This window comes from Heterodontus francisci, chromosome 10, assembly GCF_036365525.1.
Source record: "Heterodontus francisci isolate sHetFra1 chromosome 10, sHetFra1.hap1, whole genome shotgun sequence".
In the NCBI taxonomy this organism is placed as follows: Eukaryota; Metazoa; Chordata; class Chondrichthyes; order Heterodontiformes; family Heterodontidae; genus Heterodontus; species Heterodontus francisci.
Genome location: NC_090380.1, coordinates 73763666 through 73788176, shown reverse-complemented (window position 1 = coordinate 73788176; position 24511 = coordinate 73763666). Strand labels below are relative to the sequence as shown.

The 24511-nt window shown below is 39.9% G+C and overlaps 1 protein-coding gene across 4 annotated transcripts in view; it reads left to right on the top strand.

Annotated features, from left to right (window-relative positions):
* Positions 1–24021, top strand: part of tent5c (terminal nucleotidyltransferase 5C) — a 36273-nt gene extending 12252 nt beyond the window's left edge. The window contains exons 2-3 of one of the 4 annotated variants that reach the window (XM_068040744.1): positions 1179–1278; positions 19408–24021. In XM_068040744.1, the coding sequence (XP_067896845.1) occupies positions 19432–20586 (1155 nt within the window). In that variant the 5' untranslated portion in view covers positions 1179–1278; positions 19408–19431 and the 3' untranslated portion in view covers positions 20587–24021. Of the gene's footprint in view, positions 1–1178; positions 1279–1339; positions 1573–6235; positions 6329–19407 lie in introns of those variants that run through there. The other 3 variants (XM_068040747.1, XM_068040746.1, XM_068040745.1) reach the window with 3 other exon arrangements.
* The last annotated feature ends 490 nt before the right edge of the window (positions 24022–24511 follow it).

Here is a 24511-nt window from a genome sequence, read left to right as displayed (position 1 = left end):
CCCGGCCATGCTAATGAGCTGCCGCATTTGGAATTGCGGTGGCTCCGCGACGTGGGCCCTGTGTGTGGGGGCCACCTATTTCGGCAGCGGGCCTATAGAATGCAGCCCAATGTTTCAGGTCCATGACCTTTCATCAGAACATAGGAAGGTGTTGGAATAGTTAAATCTATAGTAAAAAAAAGGGATGCATAAGGATTTCAGCAGCATCAGGGCAGGTAGGATGGGTATTAGGCAGTGTTGAAGGGGTGGAAGTAAGTGGTCTTAGTGATGGATAAAGGTATAGGATTTAAAGCTCAGCTCATGGTCAACCAGACTACCAAGGTTGTGAATGATCTGGTCCAGCTTGACAGGGGAAGGGAATCGATTCAGTGGCAGTGCTGGGATTGAGATAATACTTCTGGCTACTATTTGATCTACAACTTAAAAAGTTTTAGCACATTCAGGTATTTGTATTAAATTTCAGGTGTCTAGCATTTGTTTCAAGGAATCGAAGTGGAGAAAAGGATAGTATAGCAATAATATATTGTCTACAAATTTATTTAACCTGATTTGTCAATGTGGTTATTATCAAAAAGAATTTAATAAATGTGAAATTGACATCTAACAGCAAACATTAATAACAGGTTTTATTTTTCGTAAAGTGATAAAAACTTAAATTGAATCCTTATGATCCTTTTATGTTGTCTAAATGGAAGGTCAACTGCTCTTTCAACATTTGACAATATGTTTAGATCTAATGCTGCTTTTGGCATTTACTTTTCTAATGCTAATCAGTATCCTTGACACCGAGATGCTCCATTTCAAAGTGGGTGTTCACCACAGAATAGAATTACACATAATTTTGTAATACATTTGCAGTTTCACTTTGATAGGCTACAGGATAATTGACATGGGAAATAAAAATAATTACATACTGGTGGACAGAAAAGATTTCATGGCCCTATTCGAAGAAGAGCAAAGAGTTTTCACAGTCTCTGGGCTGACATTTTTCCCTCAATCAATACCACCAAAAAAAATTTAACTGGTCAATCATCTCATTTGCCTTTTTTGGGACCTTGCTATGTACAAATGGGATGCCACATATACCTACCTAACAATGACTGCATGTCAAAAGTAATTAACTAGTTTTTTGTGTCATCAGCAAATCTAGAATTTCTCCTTTTAATCCCTTCATTTAGGTCATTTTTGTGGATTATAAAAAGTGGAGGTATAAGGATTGAATCCAGATTGAAGAAAGGTGTGACCAGCCACAAGTTATAAGCACACACTCACATAAAGGTATGTGATCATGAAATATATATGTAAGCATCCGCCTTTCAGATGAGATGTTAAACTGAAGCCCCGTTTACTCTCTCAAGGGATGTAAAAGATCCTATGGCACTATTTGAGGAAAGGCAGGAATGCTCTTCTGATATCTTGGCCAACATTTATCTTTCAACCAAAACCTAAAACAGAAGATCTGGTCATTTATTTCATTGCTGTTTGTGGGACCTTACTGTGCATAAGTTGGCTGTGGAGTTTCCTACATTGCAGAAGTGAGTTTACTTCAAAAGTAAAAGGAATCATAGAAATGTAAGTGTTTCTTTTGTCTTCTTTATTTGTAACCACTTCTATCAGGAGTCCCATGGTGCACACTAAATCTACTTTTTCATTGCTGTTGCGTTCTCAGCAGAGTAATTAAGTGTACCTGTCTCCATGCGACTGGTGCAAATGGATGCCAGCATGTAGTGCATGCAACTGGCCACACAACTACAGTCAAATCAAAGTGTTAGCATACATACGAACATACGGATTAGGAGCAGGAGTAGGCCACTCGGCCCCTTGAGCCTTCTCCACCATTCAACAAGATCATGGCTGATCTGATTGGAACCTCAACTCCACATTTCCGCCTACCCCCGATAACCTTTCACCCCCTTGATCAAGAATCTATCTACCTCAGCCTTAAAAATAGTCAAAGACTATTGAGGAAGAGAGTTTCAAAGCCACACGACCCTCTGTATGAAAAACATTTCTCCTCATCTCTGTCTTAAATGGGCCACCCCTTATTTTTAAACTGTAACCCCTAGTTCTGGATTCTCCCACAAGAGGAAACATCCTTTCCACATCCACCCTGTCAAGACCCTTCAGGATCTTATATGTTTCAGTCAAGTGGCCTCTTACTCTTCTAAACTCCAGCGGACACAAGCCTAGCCTGTCCAATCCTTCCTCATAGGACAACACACCCATTCCAGGTATTAGTCTAGTGAACCTTCTCTGAACTGCTTCCTTAAATAAGGAGACCAGTACTGTACACAGTACTCCAGATGTGGTCTCACCATTGCCCTTTACAATTGAAGCATAACCTCCCTACTTTTGTATTCAATTCCCCTCGCAATAAACGATAACATTCTATTAACTTTCCTAATTACTTGCTGTATCTGCATACAAACCTTTTGTGATTCATGCACTAGGACACCAAGATCCCTCTGCATCTCAGAGCTCTGCAATCTCTCACTATTTAGATAATATGCTTCTTTTTTATTCTTCCTGCCAAAGTGGACAATTTTCCCATATTATACTTCATTTGCCAGATCTTTTCCCACTCACTTAACCTATCTATATCCTTTCGTAGCCTCCTTATGTCTTCTTCATAACTTACTTTCCTCCCTATCTTGTGTCACTCGCAAATTTAGCAACCATACCTTCAGTGCCTTCATCTAAGGCATTTATACAAATTGTAAAAAGTTGAGGCCCAAGCCCTGATCCCTGTGGCACACCACTCATTACATCTTGCTGACCAGAAAATGACCCATTTCTGCTTACATTCTGTTTCCTGTTGGATAGACAATCTTCTATCCATGCCAAAATGTTACCTCCTACACCATGAGCTTTTATTTTCCACAATAACCTTTGATGTGGCACCTTATCAAACGCCTTCAGTACATCTACCAGTTCCCCTTTATCCACAGCACATGTTACATCTTCAAAGAACTCCAATAAATTGATTAGACATGATTTCCCTTTCACAAAACCATGTTGACTCTGTCTAATTACCTTGAATTTTTCTAAGTGACCTGCTATAACTTCTTTAATAATAGCTTCTAACATTTTCTCTATGATAGATGTTAAGCTAACTGGCCTGTAGTTTCCTGCTTTCTGTCTCCCTCCCTTTTTGAATAAAGGAGTTACATTCGCTATTTTTCCAATCTAATGGAACCTTCCCTGAATCTAGGGAATTTTGGAAAAATAAAAGCAATGCATAAACTATTCACTACCCACTTCTTTTAAGACCCTTGGATGAAGTCTATCAGGACCCGGGGACTTGTCAGCCCACAGCTCCAACAATTCGCTCAGTACCACTTCCCTGGTGATTATAATTTGCTTGTGTTCCTCCCTCCCTTCCATTTCAACAAACAAAAAGCAAAGAACAAAGAACAGTACAGCACAGGAACAGGCCATTCGGCCCTCCAAGCCTGCACCGATCTTGATGCCTGCCTAAACTAAAACCTTCTGCACTTCTGGGGTCCGTATCGCTCTATTCACATCCTATTCATGTATTTGTCAAGATGCCTCTTAAACGTCATTATCGTACCTGCTTCCACCACTTCCCCCGGCAGCAGGTTCCAGGCAATCACCGCCCTCTGTGTAAAGAACTTGCCTCGCACATCCCCTCTAAACTTTGCCCCTCTCACCTTAAACCTGTGTCCCCTAGTAACTGACTCTTCCACCCTGGGAAAAAGCTTCTGACTATCCACTCTGTCCATGCGGCTCATAACTTTGTAAACCTGTATCATGTCGCCCCTCCACCTCCGTCGTTCCAGTGAAAACAATCCGAGTTTATCCAACCTCTCCTCATAGCTAATGTCCTCCAGACCAGGCAACATCCTGGTAAACCTCTTCTGTACCCTCTCCAAAGCCTCCACGTCCTTCTGGTAGTGTGGCGACCTGAATTGCACACAATATTCTAAGTGTGGCCTAACTGAAGTTCTGTACAGCTGCAGCATGACTTGCCAATTTTTACACTCTATGCCCTGACCGATGAAGGCAAGCATGCCGTATGCCTTCTTGACGACCTTATCCACCTGTGTTGCCACTTTCAGTGACCTGTGGACCTGTACGCCCAGATCTCTCTGCCTGTCAATACTCCCAAGGGTTCTGCCATTTACTGTATACTTCCCACCTGCATTAGACCTTCCAAAATGCATTACCTCACATTTGTCCAGATTAAACTCCATCTGCCATTTCTCCGCCCAAGTCTCCAACCGATCTATATCCTGCTGTATCCTCTGACAATCCTCATCACTGTCCGCAACTCCACCAACCTTTGTGTCATCCGCAAACTTACTAATCAGACTAGCTACATTTTCCTCCAAATCATTTATATATACTACAAACAGCAAAGGTCCCAGCACTGATCCCTGCGGAACACCACTAGTCACATCCCTCCATTCAGAAAAACACCCTTCCACTGCTACCCTCTGTCTTCTATGACCAAGCCAGTTCTGTATCCATCTTGCCAGCTCCCCTCTGATCCCGTGTGACTTCACCTTTTGTACCTTTCTGCCATGAGGGACCTTTTCAAAGGCTTTACTGAAGTCCATATAGATAACATCCACTGCCCTTCCTTCATCAATCATCTACGTCACTTCCTCAAAAAACTCAATCAAATTAGTGAGACACGACCTCCCCTTCACAAAACCATGCTGCCTCTTGCTAATAAGTCCATTTGTTTCCAAATGGGAGTAAATCCTGTCCCGAATAATCCTCTCTAATAATTTCCTTACCACTGACGTAAGGCTCACCGGCCTATAATTTCCTGGATTATCCTTGCTACCCTTCTTAAACAAAGGAACAACATTGGCTATTCTCCAGTCCTCTGGGACCTCACCTGTAGCCAATGAGGATGCAAAGATTTCTGTCAAGGCCCCAGCAATTTCTTCCCTTGCCTCCCTCAGTATTCTGGGGTAGATCCCATCAGGCCCTGGGGACTTATCTACCTTAATGCTTTCCCTTTAGTCCATCCACTCACAAAATCAGTGTGTTACTTTTTTTGGTAAACGAAACAAGAAAGGACAGTTTGTATCAATTGAGACTTCAATTTGAATCAAATTCATATTTTTTCTCTCGTCTTGTCTTTTTCCCTTCCAAGTTTTTTCCCTCCTCTTTCTTCCGAAATACATTGTCACCTCGAGGGATCCCTCACCCGAGAGCTATTATTCCTGTTTAATAGGTATTTTACATTTGGCGCTTCTGTAGTTCAGCAGCAGATCAGGGTGGTAATGACCTGGAACTTGCTGCCCACAAGGGTGGTGGAAATAGAAACAATCAATGACTTCAAGAGGAAACTGGATAGCTGCTTGAAGGAAATACTAGCAGGGCTACGGGGCTCGAGCGGGGGAGTAGGATTGACTGAATAGTTCCGTGGAGAGCCGGCATGGACTCTTTGGGCCAAATAGCCCCTTCTGTGCCATAAATAACTCTATGACTCTGTGTGCTAACTCCTTGGATTTACATGGCCAAAAATGAGCTCTATTATCCCTAAAAAAAAATTTAAAAGATGACTTTTATGTATATTTAGTATTTCTAATAATCATAATGCCGAGGAAAACAAAAGTTTTTCAAAATATATATGAGTACTGCCATAGATTTTTTAAATGTTCTCAGGATTTGGGCAATGCTGGAAGGGCAAGGTTACATTTATTGTCCTGAGCAGATGGTGGGTTTTCTACTAGTGATTGTTTGTGCAACTGTGGAGCTTAACTAGGCCGCTTCACTGAGCATTAAGAACCAACGGTGTAGTAGTGCTAGGTTCCTTTCCTGAAGGACATTAGTGAGACAGTGGGTTTTTAATAATCATCCAGAAGTCTTTATGGGTCATTTGTTCTGGTGCCAGCTTGCAAATGACCAGAGATGTTTAATTTAATTTCACAAACTTTGGTGGGATTGAATTTATGCCCTCTGAGGGTGCTAGTCCAATACCATAACCACTTCACTATCATACCCATGTATATACTTAGTATATGCCAGCTCATTCCTGCTTATTGAAAAAAGATAGAGGTAGATGACAATATGAAATTTATAACTGAATTGAAATTGTGGGTCAAAACAGATTTTAAGTCTAAATATGACTAACTACACTCTAGAATGCTTAACATATAAAACTGTGTTAAACCTACATTAAAAAAATGAACACGCATCTTCTATTAATTTCAGTAGGAGCTTATTCAGTTCTATATGGAAATCATAGAATTTTCATACAGGAAAAGAATTTGGACCTCGAGAGGATATATGTTGGATAATAGTAAACCAGACTTGCACTGATTGCATTGCTCACTGGTGCTACATAATTGTGAGTTATGTCGAATGTAACATAGTGTTTTATGTTAATGTTTCCTGACATATATTTATATGCAAACTTAAAGAACATAATGAAATAAAGTATACGAGAGCCATAGAGAGAAACAGAAACAGATAGGCAGAATAGATGATGAACAGAATGGCTAAGCAAGAGAGACAGGAAGAAGTGAAGAGATTGTTGCAGAAAGAGAGACACAAATTTGTTTCTTACTTTTCTCGATGAGCAAAGTCACTGGAAATCAATTAACGTAATCCAAAAATGTATTGATTTAGTAAATAATCTCATGAACTATGTGATTTAATAAATAGCTTAAAAAGTGAGACTAACTCATGACTTACAAAGTTGTGAGTGCGTTATGGTCAGCTGCACAAGCGCAATGATTTATATTACACTAATATCTATGACATATTTCATCTATAGCACATGCAAGTATCTTACAAAAAGTGGAAAAAATATAATCAGTGTTTTTGTAGCTGATGAAATCAGTTGAAACTGGTTTATGATGTCACTGTGATGTCATAGCCGTGGAAATATTTTTATTCCTCCTGTTAACTTTCTTTCTGAGTATTATAACCAGGGAAAGTTTAATCATCCAGGGTATGGAGTTGCCATCTTTTTAAGATGTGTAAGAGCTAAGCAGTGCCTCAATGGCCCCAATTCTCACTTTTACAAGCAGTAATGTAATCATTTATTGAAACAGGTCAGTTTGAGATCTATTCTTCCCTAGTAATTGCCAGAGATTAGCCAGTGTAATTTGTTTTTAAATACTATTTAAAGTATCCTATTGTTAGAAATATGGGGCAGCAATCTTGGAAAAAATGTATATATATATATAAATCTGAAGGATGTAACCAAAGCATTTTATTACATTGTTCATGAATGACTGTGGCATGTTGATAGGAAGTGGGTAGTAAGAGGTGGGATGGGGCTTATTAGGGACAAAGAAGGTGATATATGCTTAAAGGTGCAGGGCAAGGCTAGAATAATTTATAAGTACTTTATATTGGTGTTTACTAAGTAAGAGGATGCTGACAAAGTATCGGTAGAAGTGGAAATGGGAGATGTAATTGATTGGTAAAAATTGATAGGCAGAATGTACTGGAAAGGCTGGCTTTGCTTTGAGTGGATAAGTGCCTGGCTTACATCCGAGGTTACTAAAGGAAGTGGAAGTAAAGATAGCAGAAAGACTTGCTATAATCTTCCAATCCTTACGAGATGTAGGGGAGGTGCCAGAGGATTGGAAAGTGGCATATGTGACACCCTTGTTCAAGAAAGGTTGTAAGGACATGCCTCAAAACTACAGACCGATCAGTTTAACATCACTGGTGGTTAAGTTTTCAGAAAGAATAATCAGGGAAAAAATCAACAGGCATTTGGACAGGTTTCAGTTAATTAAGGAGAACCACCACAGATTTGTAAAAGGCAGATCATGCTTGATTAATCTACTTAGATTTTTTGATGAAGTAACAGAGAAGGTTGATGAAGAGAATGCAATGGATATTGTTTATATGGATTTTAAGAAAGTGTTGGACAAAGTACCACATAAAAGGCTGGTTAACAAAATTGATGCTCATGGAGTAGGAGGGTCAGTTTCAGCTTGGATAAAAAATTGGCTTCAGGACAGAAAACAGCAAGTTGTGGTAAATGGTTGTTTTTCAGTCTGGAGGATGGGAGACAGTGGTATTACCCAAGGAGCACTGCTAGAACAACTGATATTTATATAAATGATTGGATATTGGAATACAAAGTAAAATTTCAAAATTTGCCAATGTTGCCAAACTTGGTGGTGTGGCAAACAGTGAGGATGATACCAATCAACTGCAACAGTACATAGATAGGCAAGCAGAATGGGCATACAAGTGGCAGATAGAATTTAATACAGCTAAGCGTGAGATGGTGCATTTTAGCAGAAGGACTGGGGAGAGGCAATATTGGCCTAATGGCACAGTTTTAAAGAGTGTGTAAGGACAGGAGATCCTGGGGGTTCATGTGCATAGTTCTTTGAAAGTGGCAGGACATATTGAGAGTGTAGTTAACAATGCATATTGGATCTTGGGCATCATAAATGTGGGAATTAAATACAAAAGCAAGGAAGTTATGCTGATTCTTTATAAAGCTCTGATTAAGTCACAACTAGACTATTGTGCCCAGTTCTAGTCACCACACTTTAGGAAGGATGTGAAGGTCAAAGAAAGAACAAAGAACAAAGATAATTACAGCACAGGAACAGGCCCTTCGGCCCTCCAAGCCTGCGCCGATCCAGATCCTCTCTCTAAACATGTCGCCTATTTTCTAAGGTTCTGTATCTCTTTTCTTCCTGCCCATTCATGTATCTGTCTAGATACATCTTAAAAGACTCCATCGTGCCCGCGTCTACCACCTCCGCTGGCAACGCGTTCCAGGTGCCCACCACCCTCTGCGTAAAGAACTTTCCACGCATGTCCCCCCTAAACTTTTCCCCTTTCACTTTGAACTCGTGTCCTCTAGTAATTGAAACCCCCACTCTGGGAAAAAGCCTCTTGCTGTCCACCCTGTCTATACCTCTCATGATTTTGTACACCTCAATCAGGGACCCCCTCAACCTCCGTCTTTCTAATGAAAATAATCCTAATCTACTCAACCTCTCTTCATAGCTAGCGCCCTCCATACCAGGCAACATCCTGGTGAACCTCCTCTGCACCCTCTCCAAAGCATCCACATCCTTTTGATAATGTGGCGACCAGAACTGTACGCAGTATTCCAAATGTGGCCGAACCAAAGTCCTATACAACTGTAACATGACCTGCCAACTCTTGTACTCAATGCCCCGTCCGATGAAGGAAAGCATGCCGTATGCCTTCTTGACCACTCTACACCTCCTTGAGAGGGTGCAGAGGAGATTTACCAGATTAGGGTGGAGAAGCTGGGGTTGTGTTCCTTGGAGCAAGGGAGGTTGAAGAGAGGTCTGATAGAGGTGTACAAGATTATGACAGGTTTAGATAAGGTAGACAAAGAAAAGCTGTTCCCATAGCTGATGGTACAAGGACTAGGGGCCACAGATTTAAGGTTTTGGGCAAAAGATGCTGGGGGGATTTGAGCAACAACTTTTTTATGCAGCCAGTGGTAATGACCTGGAACTTGCTGCCTAGGAGGATGATGGAAGAGGAGATGATCAATGATTTTAAAAGGAAATTGGATGTGCACTTGAAGGTAATAAACTTGCAGGGAAACAGGACTGACTGGATTGCTGTACATGGACTTGATGAGCCGAATGTTCTCATTCTGTTCTGTAATGACTCTATGAGCAAGATTTTATCTTGCTGTTAGAAATGGGAATGGAGGTGGCGGGGGCACACAAAATGGCATGGGATGGTGTCAGGTGGCGTGCCAACTAATGGCCACTTAAGGACAGCCTCCTGCCTCTGCTCCCATTTTAATGAAGTTGGAGCAGCCTCCTGCCACGTGGAGACACTGCCAGGTGAGACCTGGCGGCCTCCTAGCGGGCTCATGGCAGTGATCCCTCCTCTGGGGGCAATCCATTTCCCACGGAGGGCTCCCGAACAGCTATAGCAACCCATGTGGCAAGACCCTCCCCCGCCCTCACCAGACAAATCCTTCTACCCCCTAGCTGGGGCCTGACTGACTGGCGCCGGCGACTCCGAGCCCACTCACCTGCGCCCAGGGTCACCTCCATCTTTACCACTGAAGGCCTCCTGCGGTACCAGCAGAGACCACTGATTCCAATGGCGGAGCTGCTGACCTTCTGATTGGCTGGCAGCTCTGGAGGCGGGAGTTTGTCCCTTAAAGGGATGGCGTCCCCGATGGCGGGCAGGTAATTAGATAAAATCTGGCCCTATGACTCTTCACCTGGAGTAACTGAGCCATACAGAAGAGGTCCAAGTTTAATTGCTAGTCTTTGCTAAATCGGCTGATCCTCACAGGTTTGAGAATAGGGAATGTTACATTTTAAAAACTTGCCTGGGTTTCTGTTCCTGATTACTAAAGGATTCCTGCTGAAAATATGTGTGCATGGATGTTGGTTGAGAATACAATTGGCTTTGGCTATGATGCCCTCATGATTGAATAGCCTGTTGACACTCAAAGTTTACAAATAAATAAACTTACTTCAGCGAGGTACTGGAGAATGACTAACGATGATGGAATCATTCTCCAGCAAAGAGTCAATATCTTCAGGAGATGAGGAGATAAATAACCAAATAAAAACTGTAAGCTTAATTTGCTTCTATTTTATATTGCTTTCTCCATCCCTCCAAAAAAAAGGATCATTTGGTATCATGCGATTTTTTTCAGTCAAGAGTACAACCTTGTTTTTCCCTTTCCGATTTGTTAAGTGTTAGCTTGCCTCATTGGGAGCTCAACCATTTTTGAATCAGAAAGTCATGGGCCAGAATTTTACGAGGATGGAGTGGCCCTGTCCACTGCTGGAAAGCCATGGGCGAGCCCACCTCCACCAGCCCTGGAAGCCACGACCGTATTTTGCATGGCTCTGACAATTAACTGACTGCAGTCCTGGCATTTGTGCCACTGAGGTAGGATGTTTCACCTCCAAGAACTGTGCGTCAATCACAGGGCTGTCAGCTCTTCAGTCACAACAGCGCTACCAGAAGTGGTGGCCACTGCTGGGACTGCAGCAGTCCGCCGACCCAGCCAGCAATGGAGCCGGAAAAAAGATGAATGGAGTTAGGGCTCACTGGGACCAATCATCTGGGCCCTGGCAAGGTGTGGTGTGGCGGGTGGGGAGGGAGGTCGATCACGAGGGCAAGGAAGTTTGTCCAGCGGGTGTGGCCCATGCTGTTGTGGGGGGGCCCTCTGTGGGTGGCAAAGTGCCCATCCGCCACTAGTAAAATATTTGCACATTCTTCTTTTTTATATAACAGTCTAATTCTCTTTTGAATGTTTCAATTGAACCTGCCTCCACCACACTCTCAGGAAGTTCATTCCAGACCTTAACCACTCGCTGCGTGAAAAAGCTTTTCCTCATGTTGCTTTTGCTTCTTTTACCAATTGCTTTAAATCTGTGCCCTCTTGTTCTCGATTCTTTCACAAATGGGAACAGTTTTTCTCTATCTACTCTGTCCAGACCCCTCATTATTTTGAATACCTCTATCAAATCTCCTCTCAGCCTTCTCTTCCCCAAGGAAAACAGTCCCAACTTCTCCAATCTATCTTCATAACTGAAGTTCCTAATCTCTGGAATCATTCTCATGAATCTTTTCTGCTCCCTCTCTAACGCCTTCACATCCGTCCTAAAGTGCGGCTCCTAGAACTAGATGCAATACTTCAGCTGAGGCCGGACTAGTGTATTATACAAGTTCAACATAACCTTAAATACTGAGCAGGTCAGGCAGCATCTGTGGGAGGAAACATTTTCTGTTTTTGTTTCGGATTTCCAGAATCCACAGTATTTTGCTTTTGTACCACTGAAAACAGATCTTCTTTTCATTTATCTCATTGTGATTCGTAGGAAATTGATGTGTGCAAATTGACAGACGCATTTTCCTTCAAGGTAGTGGGTAGTGACTACACATTAAATAATTAATTGATTGTGAAGTACTTTGGAACATTCTGAGGATGTGAAAGGTGCTTATAGTTTATTTCATTCTTATTAAGCTATGTAGCTTAAACAGTTGTGGAGGCATCTTTCTTGAACTAGTGTTTCACGTTCATGCTATCTCATGGAGCTCTTACTGCTGAAACCTGCTGAACCTCATGACATTTGAGTCTAGAATGAATCTAGTACAAGGCAGCTTCAGGACTTGAGCCTCTAAATATTTAGCATGTAAAGCTGACTTATTACTGACTGTCTCCATTTCACATTACAGTGGAGTCAGATAAAGTGAACTTCCATTTGTGCAATAATAAAAATAGCCAGTATCCCAAATAATTTATCATAGACTAAAAGACATGGCTTGGCCATGTGAGCCGCTTGGAAGATGGCAGGATCCCCAAGGACACATTGCACAGCGAGCTCGTCACTGGTATCAGACCCACCGGCCGTCCGTGTCTCCGCTTTAAAGACATCTGCAAAAGCAACATGAAGTCCTGTGACATTGATCACAACTCGTGGGAGTTAGTTGCCAGTGATCGCCAGAGCTGGCGGACAGCCATAAAGGCGGGGCTAAAGAGTGGTGAGTCGAAGAGACTTAGCAGTTGGCAGGAAAAAAGACAGAAGCACAAGGAGAGAGTCAACTGTGTAACAGCCCCGACAACCAATTTTATCTGCAGCGCCTGTGGAAGAGTCTGTCACTCTAGAATTGGCCTTTATAGCCACTACAGGCGCTGCTCCACAAACCACTGACCACCTCTAGACGCTTACCCATTATCTCTTGAGACAAGGAGGCCAAAGAAGAAGAAGACTAAAAGAGACAATTTTCCTTTTATATTGAAGATAGTACCTATTTATAATTCAATTTCTGAGAGAATTGACTTTTGTTCATTTCATAATTACCAGTATTAACTGTCCATTGCAGTAGTAGCGCTCTTGCCGTTAAATAAAATGTCAGGGGTTCAGGTCCCACTCTAGGATTTGAGCACATAATCCAGGCTGACACTTCAGTACAGTACTGAGGGATGGGACATTAAACCGAGACTTCATCTGCCCTCTCAGTGGATGTAAAAATCTCATGGCACTATTCAAAGAGTGGGTGAGTTCTCCTGGTGTTCTGGCCAAGATTTTCTCTCAAAAAAATCACTTAAAAATACATTATAAGTGGTCACATATCTCATTGCTGTTTGTTGGCTCTTGCTGTTGCATGTCCCCACAACAGTGACTACACTTCAAAAATCCCATTAGCTGTCAAGCACTTCGGGGCATTTTTGAGTCGTGAAAAATGTTATATAAATGAAAATCCTTCCCTCTGAATGAGGTTCATATTTCTCGTCAATCAGAAATAGGTTTGCCAAAATATATATTTTATAAATTATGTTGTCTCTAAAAATGCACATTAATTCATTTTAATATATTTCTATAACAACCTAGATAATTATGCTTGCCTTAGATAATAGTTAAATGAGTAGTGGAATGTGCCTCATAGATTAATGGAAATTGATGTGACTAGTAAAAGTACTTAATCTTTATCTGGCCACCGTGCAATGTACATCAACTGCTTATATGCAGCTACTGCTGCAAGTTATTGGCAGAGGGAATCACATCGTGACTATGCTCTGGTACATACTTGGACATGTACACCCTGTTGAATTACACATTTTAATTTTGACTGGCCTGGTATTGCATCCATTTGGCATATATTTTGTGGAAAACAATTTGCGCAGTACAAGTACTACAGTAGATCCAATTGATATCAGGCAGAGGAGAGACGAATTGGCTATCTGTGGGGAAAAAGGTAAATTCCTTTCAGAACATCAAAACATTTAAAAGGAGAATTAGGCTCTCTGTCTCTTACCATCTTTCAGAAAAAGCACGTGTGATTTGGATAGAAGAATACAGAGAAATGTTAGGCAGGACCCTGATTTGCTTAGCAGAGAACAAGCCTGATATATATCTGTAATCTTTTAGCACCTGTGTTGTATCACATAGGGAATCACTTTCGAACCAAGCCTCATATGTTTTGTCATAGGTAAATTAATTCATATTCCATGTTTGTTATGGGAAAGCAGTGTTAGAGGGCCACAATGTCTGTTCTATCAGAAATAGCAGTCATAAAAGGTAGCAATTAATTCTCATTTTGCTGAACACCATAAATATGAATGATAACGAGGAAGACTTTCAATATTTTACTGGTCAAGTAGAATGCTAAAATTCTTTAGTTCAAGCTTAAGTGGCAGTTCAATGTCTGTGTCATGGAATGGTAGATAATATGCACTCATGATGGTGGTGTGACCTCAACAGGACCCTGCAAGCAAAGATCATGTGGCCAAAAGAGGGCACTGTTCCCCAAATAGGGGTTTCTTCTCACCTCAGTCTGTGTAAACAGGTTAACGTGGGATTAACAGTGAACACGTGGCTGCTTCTTCCTCTTGGCAGGAAATTATATATTTTTTTTCATAACTGATAAGGAGACACTGGATTGCCCCAGTAGCATCAACTGAATACTAGTTTTTTTTTTAAATGTGGCCCTTTTTATGGGGTACAACTACAAAATAACAACCATAAACAAAGGAACAAAGAAAATTTATAAAAGTAAATTGGAAATGTTGCTTCCATTGTTCACTAAGCATTCCAGTCCTTGCTATGCCCACCAGTTGCAGAAGGCCTCAAGTGTACATGCTCCCTCTTTGGGGTCACTTGGGTGCTGACAAGACTGCGGACATGAGGCAGGCAGGACTATGCCCACCACCCACCTCCCCCATCCTAACTAGGTCCACCAAATTGCCTCCCCCTCTTCTCTGCACTGGGTAGCCAAAGTGTTGGACTGAGATGGAGTCAGATGTTGAGGAGCAGACCCCTCAAATGACTGAACAGGGGCTGCAATCTCTCACTCTCAACAAAAATATGAAATACAGGCTCACACAAGTTACAAGTGGTGTAATGGTATATAGATTAATATCAAAAGAACAAAAGGGGGAAAACTTTGTAGAAATATATTAAAAAGAATGTGCTTTTTTAGAGGCAACATAATTGGCAAACCTGTTTCTGATTAACAGGAAATATGAACCTTACAATATTTTTGTTGGAAATCACTTGATATATTTCAATGCCATTTATAGTATTTCCTAGTTTATTGGTAAATAAAATATTTATGAATCACTGTTTCACGATAAATAAAGCGAGTTGAAGTTATATAACAACCTAACTAATTACGCTTGCCTGAGAAAACAGTTAAATGCTATCCTAAAACTAAAGGCTCTCAGTTACCTCACCTACCTCTATTAAAGAAAAGCCTCCCAATAACACATGAACTGGCAATCAATCAGGAGGGCCGGCTCGGATTAATCCCGATTAACTGGATCCTTTGCAAAGAAATAGTGCGAACAAAGAACTAAAGCGCGTTAATAATGTTTAGTCCAGGACACAAAAAGTGCAATTTAACCAAAGCAGAGTGACTTTTTCTTGGAGATGGGTCTTGGCCCTTGCTAATATGTGCTGCAGGTGTGTTTGTGGGGTGGAGAGGCACAGCTATGTTTGTTTGTGAAGGGGTCTGAAATCTATAAATTGCAGAAGGGAGGGCTGGAAGGTACTTACTCGATCATGGAATTTGTTGTGTTTGGCTGGAAATGTGGGTGCCTCTCGCATTTCGGTTCTAATTTTCTGTCGTTGTAGTTAAATAGACCGTTGTAAAATGTATGAGATTGTAGTGCTTTCTCATATGCCCAGACCACCAGGATGTTCTGTTTTTGTAAAATATGCCTTCAATTCAGTTGTCTTGCTGTTAGTTGGCAAGTGTTACTTTGCCATCTAACTAGGTAATAAGGTAATCTAACTGTTTAAATTTTTAAAGGAGCTAAAGCAATAGTTTGCATTATCAGTTTAATCACTTGGTGTTTGAATTATTTGAGGGATAAATGTTGTAAAAGGGGGTGTCTCATTTCCCCACCCCTTTCCCAAAAAACGATTCAACTAATTGTTCCCTGGAGAGTAAAATTTATAGTTAATTAGTTTAAAATATTTATTTGTTTCATGTGAATCTCAAAGTTCAAATATGTTTGTAGCTGAAAATAACTAAGTTTTAATTAACAGTAATATCAGTGCCATTATATTTTACTTCAAATTTCAAGGGTGATCAGATATACTTATTTTTTAAATAAAAGATTAAAATGAATTCAATTCTAATATTTCTGTATGGTATACTTTATGAAACTGTATTATAAATGTTACTTTGCACTCCAACTTTCTGGTGAATAGCAAACATCTAAGTGATCCTATGAGGGTGCATTGGTTTAGTAATGTAGGCAGTATAGCCTAAGAGCTCTGTTAAACTTTGAGTCTGAGTAGAACTAGCAATCAAGAATTTTTTAATTATCTCTATCTATCTCTTTATTTCCATCTATCTGGAATTTGAGGTTTCCAACATCACTTTGGGGTGTAAAGTATGTTGAGTCCCTTTCTTCATGCTTATAACATCAAAGCTAATGAGGGTGGATGGAGCTGTTGGATATCAATCAACAAGAAAATATTTGAATCATTTATTACTTGCTTGAATGTGCCCCACTATTTCAAAAGACATGCTTGTTGCTGCGAAATCTTGTGTCTAAGCTAGTTTAAGAATGTGAAAGTTGTGTTGAATATAAAATCTATATGTTGACCATCTGAAATATTTTTGATAGGTGCTAAAATTAATGTAGAGGCATGTATTGTATAATTATGCAAATATCAGGTTTTGCAGAACTAGTAATTGGTATTAAAGATTTAATTCAATGTAGTAAGGTTTTGTAAAGTGTAGTTTGTCTTGTTAATCCTCTTCAGATATGAAAATTGTGGCATGGGATTGGAAGACTAGGGTGGTGCAGTGTTTAGTACCGCAGCCTCACAGCTCCAGGGCCCGGAGTTCAATTCTGGGTACTGCCTGTGCGGAGTTTGCAAGTTCTCCCTGTGACCGTGTGGGTTTTCGCTGGATGCTCCAGTTTCTTCCCACAGCCAAAGACTTGCAGGTGATAAGTAAATTGGCCATTGTAAATTGCCCCTAGTGTAGGTAGGTGGTAGGGAATATGGGATTACTGTAGGGTTAGTATAAATGGGTGGTTGTTGGTCAGCACAGACTCGGTGGGCCGAAGGGCCTGTTTCAGTGCTGTATCTCTAAATATAAGTAACATCATAACCCTGTTCAGGAAGGAATTCAATTAATTTATTTACTATTTATTGTGGGCTAACTTTTAATCGATAATTCAACATCACATTATTCCATGCATTGTTAAGTGCTTACTAATATAAAACCACCAGAATAGGTTGTTAAAGGCAAGTAATGCTTGTTAGATTTGAATTTTTTGTCTGTTACTGGATAGGTAAAATGGTGGAGTTGATATGGATTTTTCAGAAGGTGTTCTATAACATTGCACAATAAACTTGTTAGAAAGATTCACGTGTATGGTATGAGGAATGAAGCTACTTGATTAGTAAAGTGGATGATAGGAAGCGAAGAGTTAGAGTTTAAAAACAAAGTGCTAGAAATACCCAGCAGGTCTGGCGGCATCTGTGGAGAGGGAGAAACCGAGTTAACATTTCAGGTCTGTGACCTTCAGTCAGAACTGAAGAGTTAGTTAATGATATTAAGATTGGTAAAGGATTAGAATTGGTGTTCCTGGTTTCCACAATTCATTTAGTTTTTGTTCCAGGAGTGTATGTAGACGACTGCATAAGGAACAATCTCTCAGTTTGTTGAGAACGCAATAGGGGGTTTGGCAAACAGTAAAAAAGACTATTAAAGGCTTGAAAAGGACAAAGACAGGGTAGCAGAGGCATTTGGGTAATGTGGGTAAGCTTGAGTTAATTCATTTAGAGCAAAATGAATTATGTGGGTATACAGTTAATGGAAAGATGCTGAATGATGTAGATGAACCACATCTCAAACTGCACACAGTATTGGTCTCCTTATTTAAGGAAGGATGTGAATGCGTTGGAAGCAGTTCAGAGAAGGTTTACTAGATTGATATCTGGAATGAACAGATTGACTTATGAGGAAAGGTTGGACAGACTGGGCTTTTTTTCACTGGAGTTTAGAAGAGTGAGGGGTGACTTGATTGAAGTATATAAGATCCTGAATGGTCTTGACAAGGTGGATGTGGAAAAGATGTTTCCTCTTGTGAGGGAGACCAGAACTAGGGCATGGTTTTAAAATTGGGGGTTGACCTTTTTAGGACAGAGATGGAGAAATTTTTTCTGTGGGTTGAGATTTTGGAACACTCTGCCTCGGAAGGTGGTGGAGGTAGGGTCATTGAATAATTTTAAGGTGGAGGTAGATAGATTCTTGTTAGGCAAAGGAATCGGGTAGATGGGAATGTGGAATTCGAAACGCAAACAGATCAGCCATGATCTTATTGAATGGTGGAGCAGGCTAGAGGGGTCGATTGGTCTACTACTTCTAATTCGTAGGTTTGTATATTTGTATGACCCAGGGCTCAAATCCATAATTCTATGAAATTGGGAGTGAGGGTAGATGGATCTTTTTTTTTAAAAAAAGGGGGTTTTTGGTTTTATAAAGAGATGAGTACAATAGAAAATAAATAATTTTCTATATAGCTGTGGTTAGACCATAGCTGGAATATGTTTTACCATTTTAAGAATACCATTATGAAAAGAGCACACCATAAAGGCATACCAGGATAGGATGATAGAGATGGAAACAAAATAATGATGAAGGATTTGTCATGCATGAACTGTTTTCACTGAAGCAGAGAAAGCAAGCATGAGACTCAGAATTTTTTAAAAATGTAAGCTTTTGGCAGGATGTTGAGGGGTCATCAATTTAAAATTTCTCATGCAGTGGGGTTAGAGTTGTTCTGAACATTTTTTTGAGATCCTCATTGAGGTTGTTTAGAGTCTGTTGAACAAAATGTCTTCATACGTGCCATGTCCTCATCTTGTCTGAAGGAGTGGTTGCTGCAATCGATTAGGTTTCTATGACCTATGGCTGTAAAAGAACTATTGTCAAGGTGCCCTGACATGAATTCGAGTGGCCTTATTGGTTATTTACTGTGTCCATACTGCACTGTGTAATAAATTAACTTTACTTTGTAAACAAGTGAATCAGCTGAGTTGGCACCTAAGTATTCTGGCTCCAGTAACTGCTACTTGTTTGATCTTGGTACAGTGATCTTGCCGAAAAACTCATTTTTTTTTTTTGTAAAGTCATAATGGGTTATTATACTGTTGGAATATGCCAAAAGTAAGTTTCCACCTGTTGTATAATATAATGCAAAAAAGGTTTGTTATTAATGGGCAGTAAGTACAAAAGTGAACTTTTTGTATGAAAACTTTCAACCCCTTCAACCTCTAATTTCAGACTTGATGCAGAGCAAACTGCTTAGAAATTTTAATCCTTTTTATTCTTCAGAGGTGTATATTTGGGACTTTTACCCTGGGTGTATTTATTACTGTTTAGTGACAATCTTTCATAAGAGGTTCTAATAATGTGTAAAAGTTGGTGTGCTGTAATATATTTTTATTTTCTTTCCAGCTGATTGAAGTCCAAAGACACAATATGGCAGAAAGTAAGGCCACTAGTGTGCTGAGCTGGGATCAAGTGAGCAGTTTGAATGATGTCCTTACTGAAGTGGTCCTTATTCACGGCCGTGGAAACTTTCCAACATTAGAGGTCAGACTCAAAGATGTGGTTAAGACTGTAAGGACCAGGCTCTTTGAAAGTGGAATTCTAGTACGGGATATCCGTCTTAACGGGTCAGCAGCCAGCCATGTCCTAGTAAAGAATAATGGCTTAAACTACAAAGATTTGGACTTAATTTTTGGGGTTGATCTACCAGGGGAAACTGAATTCCAGTTGGTAAAAGATGTGGTGTTGGGTTGTTTGTTGGAATTTCTTCCAGAAGGAGTCAACAAGGAAAGAATCACACCCCTTACGCTCAAGGAGGTCTATGTGCAAAAAATGGTGAAAGTTTGCACAGATACAGACCGTTGGAGCTTGATTTCTCTCTCCAACAATAATGGGAAGAATGTGGAATTGAAATTTGTGGACTCTCTCCGTCGACAGTTTGAGTTCAGTGTTGATTCCTTCCAGATCATCTTGGATTCTCTCTTATTTTATTACGATTGCTCTGAGAACCCAATGAGTGAACATTTTCACCCAACAGTAATTGGGGAAAGTGTATATGGGGACTTTGAGGAAGCGTTAGGCCACCTCAGGAATACACTAATTGCAACCAAGACTCCAGAGGAAATCAGAGGAGGAGGACTGTTGAAATACTGCAATCTTCTGGTTAGAGAATTCAAACCAGCCAGTGAAGAAGTAATCAAATCCTTAGAGCGGTATATGTGCTCCCGTTTCTTTATTGATTTCCCAGACATCACTGAACAACAGAGAAAACTGGAAGTCTACCTCCAGAACCACTTCATTGGGGAGGAGAAAAGCAAATACGATTACCTGATGATCTTGAGAAATGTTGTGAATGAGAGCACTGTTTGTTTGATGGGACATGAAAGACGCCAAACTCTCAACCTAATAAGCCTCTTAGCCCTCAGGGTGCTGGCAGAGCAGAACATCATCCCCAATGTCACCAATGTCACTTGCTATTACCAGCCTGCTCCATATGTCAGTGATGCAAATTTTAGCAACTACTATGTAGCACATACTGCCACCTCATACCAACAATCGTATCCTACCTGGCTTCCCTGCAACTAATCAGTAATGCTATGTTCACAGTTGACTTGTGTGCAATTGATGCAGCTCAGCTCACCTTAATGGCTTCTTTCATTCACATTAGCTGAGAAGGGAGAAAACCCTTTGGCTGTTGTACATGTTGCATGTATTAAACTGCAATGAGAATACAAGAATAATATGCACACATTAATTTTTGCTATAGGAAAGATCCAAATAAAGTCACTGATGGGTGGAACATAAATTTAGGAAGGGCGACTCATCACTAGCAAGAGTCCTGATAGTACACTGTGTCATAGTGTTCTGGAAATGTAACTTTCACTTTCTGTAAAGGGATATCCATCATCCTTGCACTGTGTACTAGGAGCTAATTTGTTAATCTTTAGAGCAAAAATGCAAATAGTTCACAAAATAATTCAGCATTAAAGAAAGAAAAACAGGTCCTAATAGTGATAGTTACAAACTAAATGTAGGGGATAAGCAGTGGTTACTCGGTAGTTTTCTTTTTGAATGTTAGATCACAAACTTAGAAATTTGTAGTTTATAGCTCACATTTCAGTTCAAATGGTAAGTAATTCCTCTAGTGACTCATGGGTGGGAGGCGGGGGGAGGACAGGGAGGGTGAGTGGGTGGTGGTGGTGGGTGGGGAGGTGTGAGAATTGGTGTGCTTATGCTATAAAGTTGCAAAGCTCCAGTGCACAACTGCAAACCAGATTGTTTAGGTAGGCAGGCTATATTATGGTTGGCTCATCATTTGCATGTAACCACAATGAGCCAAGAGTATACTAAGAAATGAGAATGAGTATTCTGAAAATTTCTACCTCCTGAATAAAAACAATTGACATTTGGAAAGTTTGAGGATAAATAAAATGTAAGTTCTTTGTTGCAAAAATATTTTAGAAGGAAAAATTCAGAAATATTTCCTTTATTTTGTACAAACTCAAATCCTGCTCAGAAAATTGAGTTGAGAGAGATCTTTAAAAAAAAAAATTAGGTATGCTCTCTCTCTCAATTTAGTTCATGTTAATGAATTCAGTATAGCCTCCTCTAGAGTGAGCTGCAATGTTGAATTATTTTGGTGCAGAAAATTGTGAATTTTGCTTCTGTACCATAATGGTGGAGTATAAATAATAGCCTTTTTGTGGCTGCATGCATCAGCCTTTTAATCTAACCTATATTCCCAGGCAATGGAAGTTTCAGTATGCTGGAATCGTTGCACTCTTTTAGCCCAGTAAAGCTGGGTTTTAAAGGTATGAGTCTAATAGGTGGCAAATCTTAATCTGTGGGCTTTACCACACCAGTGAGTATACTGGAGTAAGAATAGATAGAAATGTAAATTGAACTTTTTGGATTCTAAGTCAGCCAGTGTGTGGCGTGCTGGCTGTAAAAAGTGTAGTTCATGGTATAAAAGAAATGTGGATTTTGTGGAGTTCTAGGTGCAGAAAAATTTTTGTAAGCATTTTTACTGTAATGCTGAGCTGTTCCATAAATCTAGCAAATTGTTGAGTGGCAAATGGTCTTTTTTGATGGATTTGGATGACTTCAGATACTAAAGTAAACTGAAGAAAGGGTGTGGCTTGATGAAATTTGATCCACATTTTGCTCCGGACCAGATTTGTGTCCTTCTCGGTCATTTTGATTTTGAGTACAATTTGTGAATTGTTAGCACTCAACTGTTGGAACAGAATTAAGAACATTTCCTGAACCCCTCAAACAGGCTTGGAAAGCAATTGAGTTTGAGCCTGATAGTTGTAAGCTGACCCATTAATATCCTATTTGATTTAAATACTGCAGGAGAATAAAGGCAAGTAGGAAGGGTGTAAATTGAATATATTCACTAGAATTAATGAAATACACAAAATAACTAAATTATCTCAACTTAGCACATTAGAATGAATGTTAGCACCAGAAAAATGAGGAATTATGCAGTAATTCCATTCATCAAATGAAAAAAACACAGTGTACTATTGGTGAGGCCTTGTCCTTTTGAGACTTTATTATACCTTTTGTGTTAATGAATGCCGTCAGTGCAGGATGAGTACTGGTCCAGCACACATTCCAGTTCAGTGTGAACATAGTATTGCTGTACTTTAAGTGTAGGGGCAATTGAAAATTTTAACTTTAATAAACTCTATACTGAATTTCAAAACACCAGCTCTGGAATATATGGAACTGAAAATAGCAGACTTTAACTTTGCAAATGTAAAGGGTTTGCATATATTTTTGATCTTTATTATCTCCACTTATTGAGTACTTGCATATGATTTCATTACAGAATAGTGGGGAAGGTGAGGAATAAATCTTTTTATATTTAAAAATACTAGCTAGCATGGGCAGTTCAGATAAGAGCCTTAGATTAAATTGCAAAATTAATTGAAGTGCATTGTACAATACCTTATTACAACAGATGAGTTCAGCAGCGAGTCCTGATTAGAATTGTGTGCTTGAAAGGAAACCTGCTGCCCAGTATGTCTAAAAACTGATTGATTTATGCAAGGAAAATCGAGCAATCTGAGTTGTAAATTATACTTTTGATCTTTTCTATTGCACTGGGAAACTCTCTATTATAGTGTTGACTTCTGTTGCAGTGTGACTCTTTTACAGACAGTGTCAACCTTCTGATATCTTTGCACAATTCAATGAGATTGTTTATAGTCTGGATGGTGTTAATGAACTGTTCAACAATGGATTAGGGCATCACAGCTGCATCTGGTCCTGTCCTCTCATTGACACCCAAATAGGTATTTTTCTGGGAGCGTCACTAGGTAGTGACCTGAAATGGGAATGTTGACTTTCTAAGCTGGGGGAAAAAAAAACTGAGGCCAGCTGATGAGGTGCTAACACAGCACAGACAGTCAATAAAATCTAGGACATTCCTGATCTCTCTGGCTTGTCATCTTCTCACATGGTGAATTTACCCATTGAAGCAACAGGGAAGCCTAGAGGGTAATTTTATATGGTTCTGTTTTTTTTTCAGGGAACTGCAAGTGTGCTTAGTCTTGAGGGTGCTTGCTGCTGCACATTAATATTCCAAAATGTGGCTAAATCAATACTCTAAAGTAATGTTTAGTTCAGGATTGTGTAGATACTGGGTGTGTATGATGCATTGGAATTCTCTTGTTAATGTATGTTTTTGTACCCTGAAACTGGTTACTTTCCTGTTGACTAGGGGCAGGAGGAAAAAGAAAGTAAGCAACTAATCTTGACCATTTCCTTTTCTGTTTTTGGGGTGCAATGATAAAGTATGAAGATGATTGGGACTGAGACTTTTACTCCTGCGAGAATTAAAACTATTTTTATTTTCAGATTTATTCAGCTGTTACTGGCAGTGTTTATATATGAAAAATAAATTTTTGTTTCCAGATTGTGCTGCTGTACATGCTTTGTACAAACCAGAGCACCTGTAGACCTTTGGTCCCTATTTGACAATAAAGACTAACCAATAAAAGGTCAACTCAACTGAATGTTTTTTTTTAAACTAATTTGTTGATTGTCCTTATTTCTGTCCTACAAAAAATTGAAACGTCTGATGTCTGTGCCAGATCATGCAAACTGCATGGTGTGTGGAAAGGATCATTGAATTGCAGCACAAGTTTGCTTACATTTATTCAGTATGTCATACACAATTATATCTCTAGTAATTTTACTTTATTCCCAAAGCTTCATAAGTGTGTGAAGGGTGCTGTGAATTTTTAACCATGTAGATTTACCTTCAGCCATCTACCTACCTTTTTTGATCAACTTCCCTAATGTCATCTCCTTTTGGCTGGGTGTCAGTTTTTGTCTGCTTACTCTCCTGTGAAGCACCTTGATGCTAAAGGCATAGTATAAATGCAAGTTGTCTAATATGTGGATGCATAGGAAAGTTGAAGCCAATTGTCCTGGATTTAAAAAAAAAAAATTGGATTTTAATTACAGCTTGATCATGGTTTTTATTGAATGCAGTTTA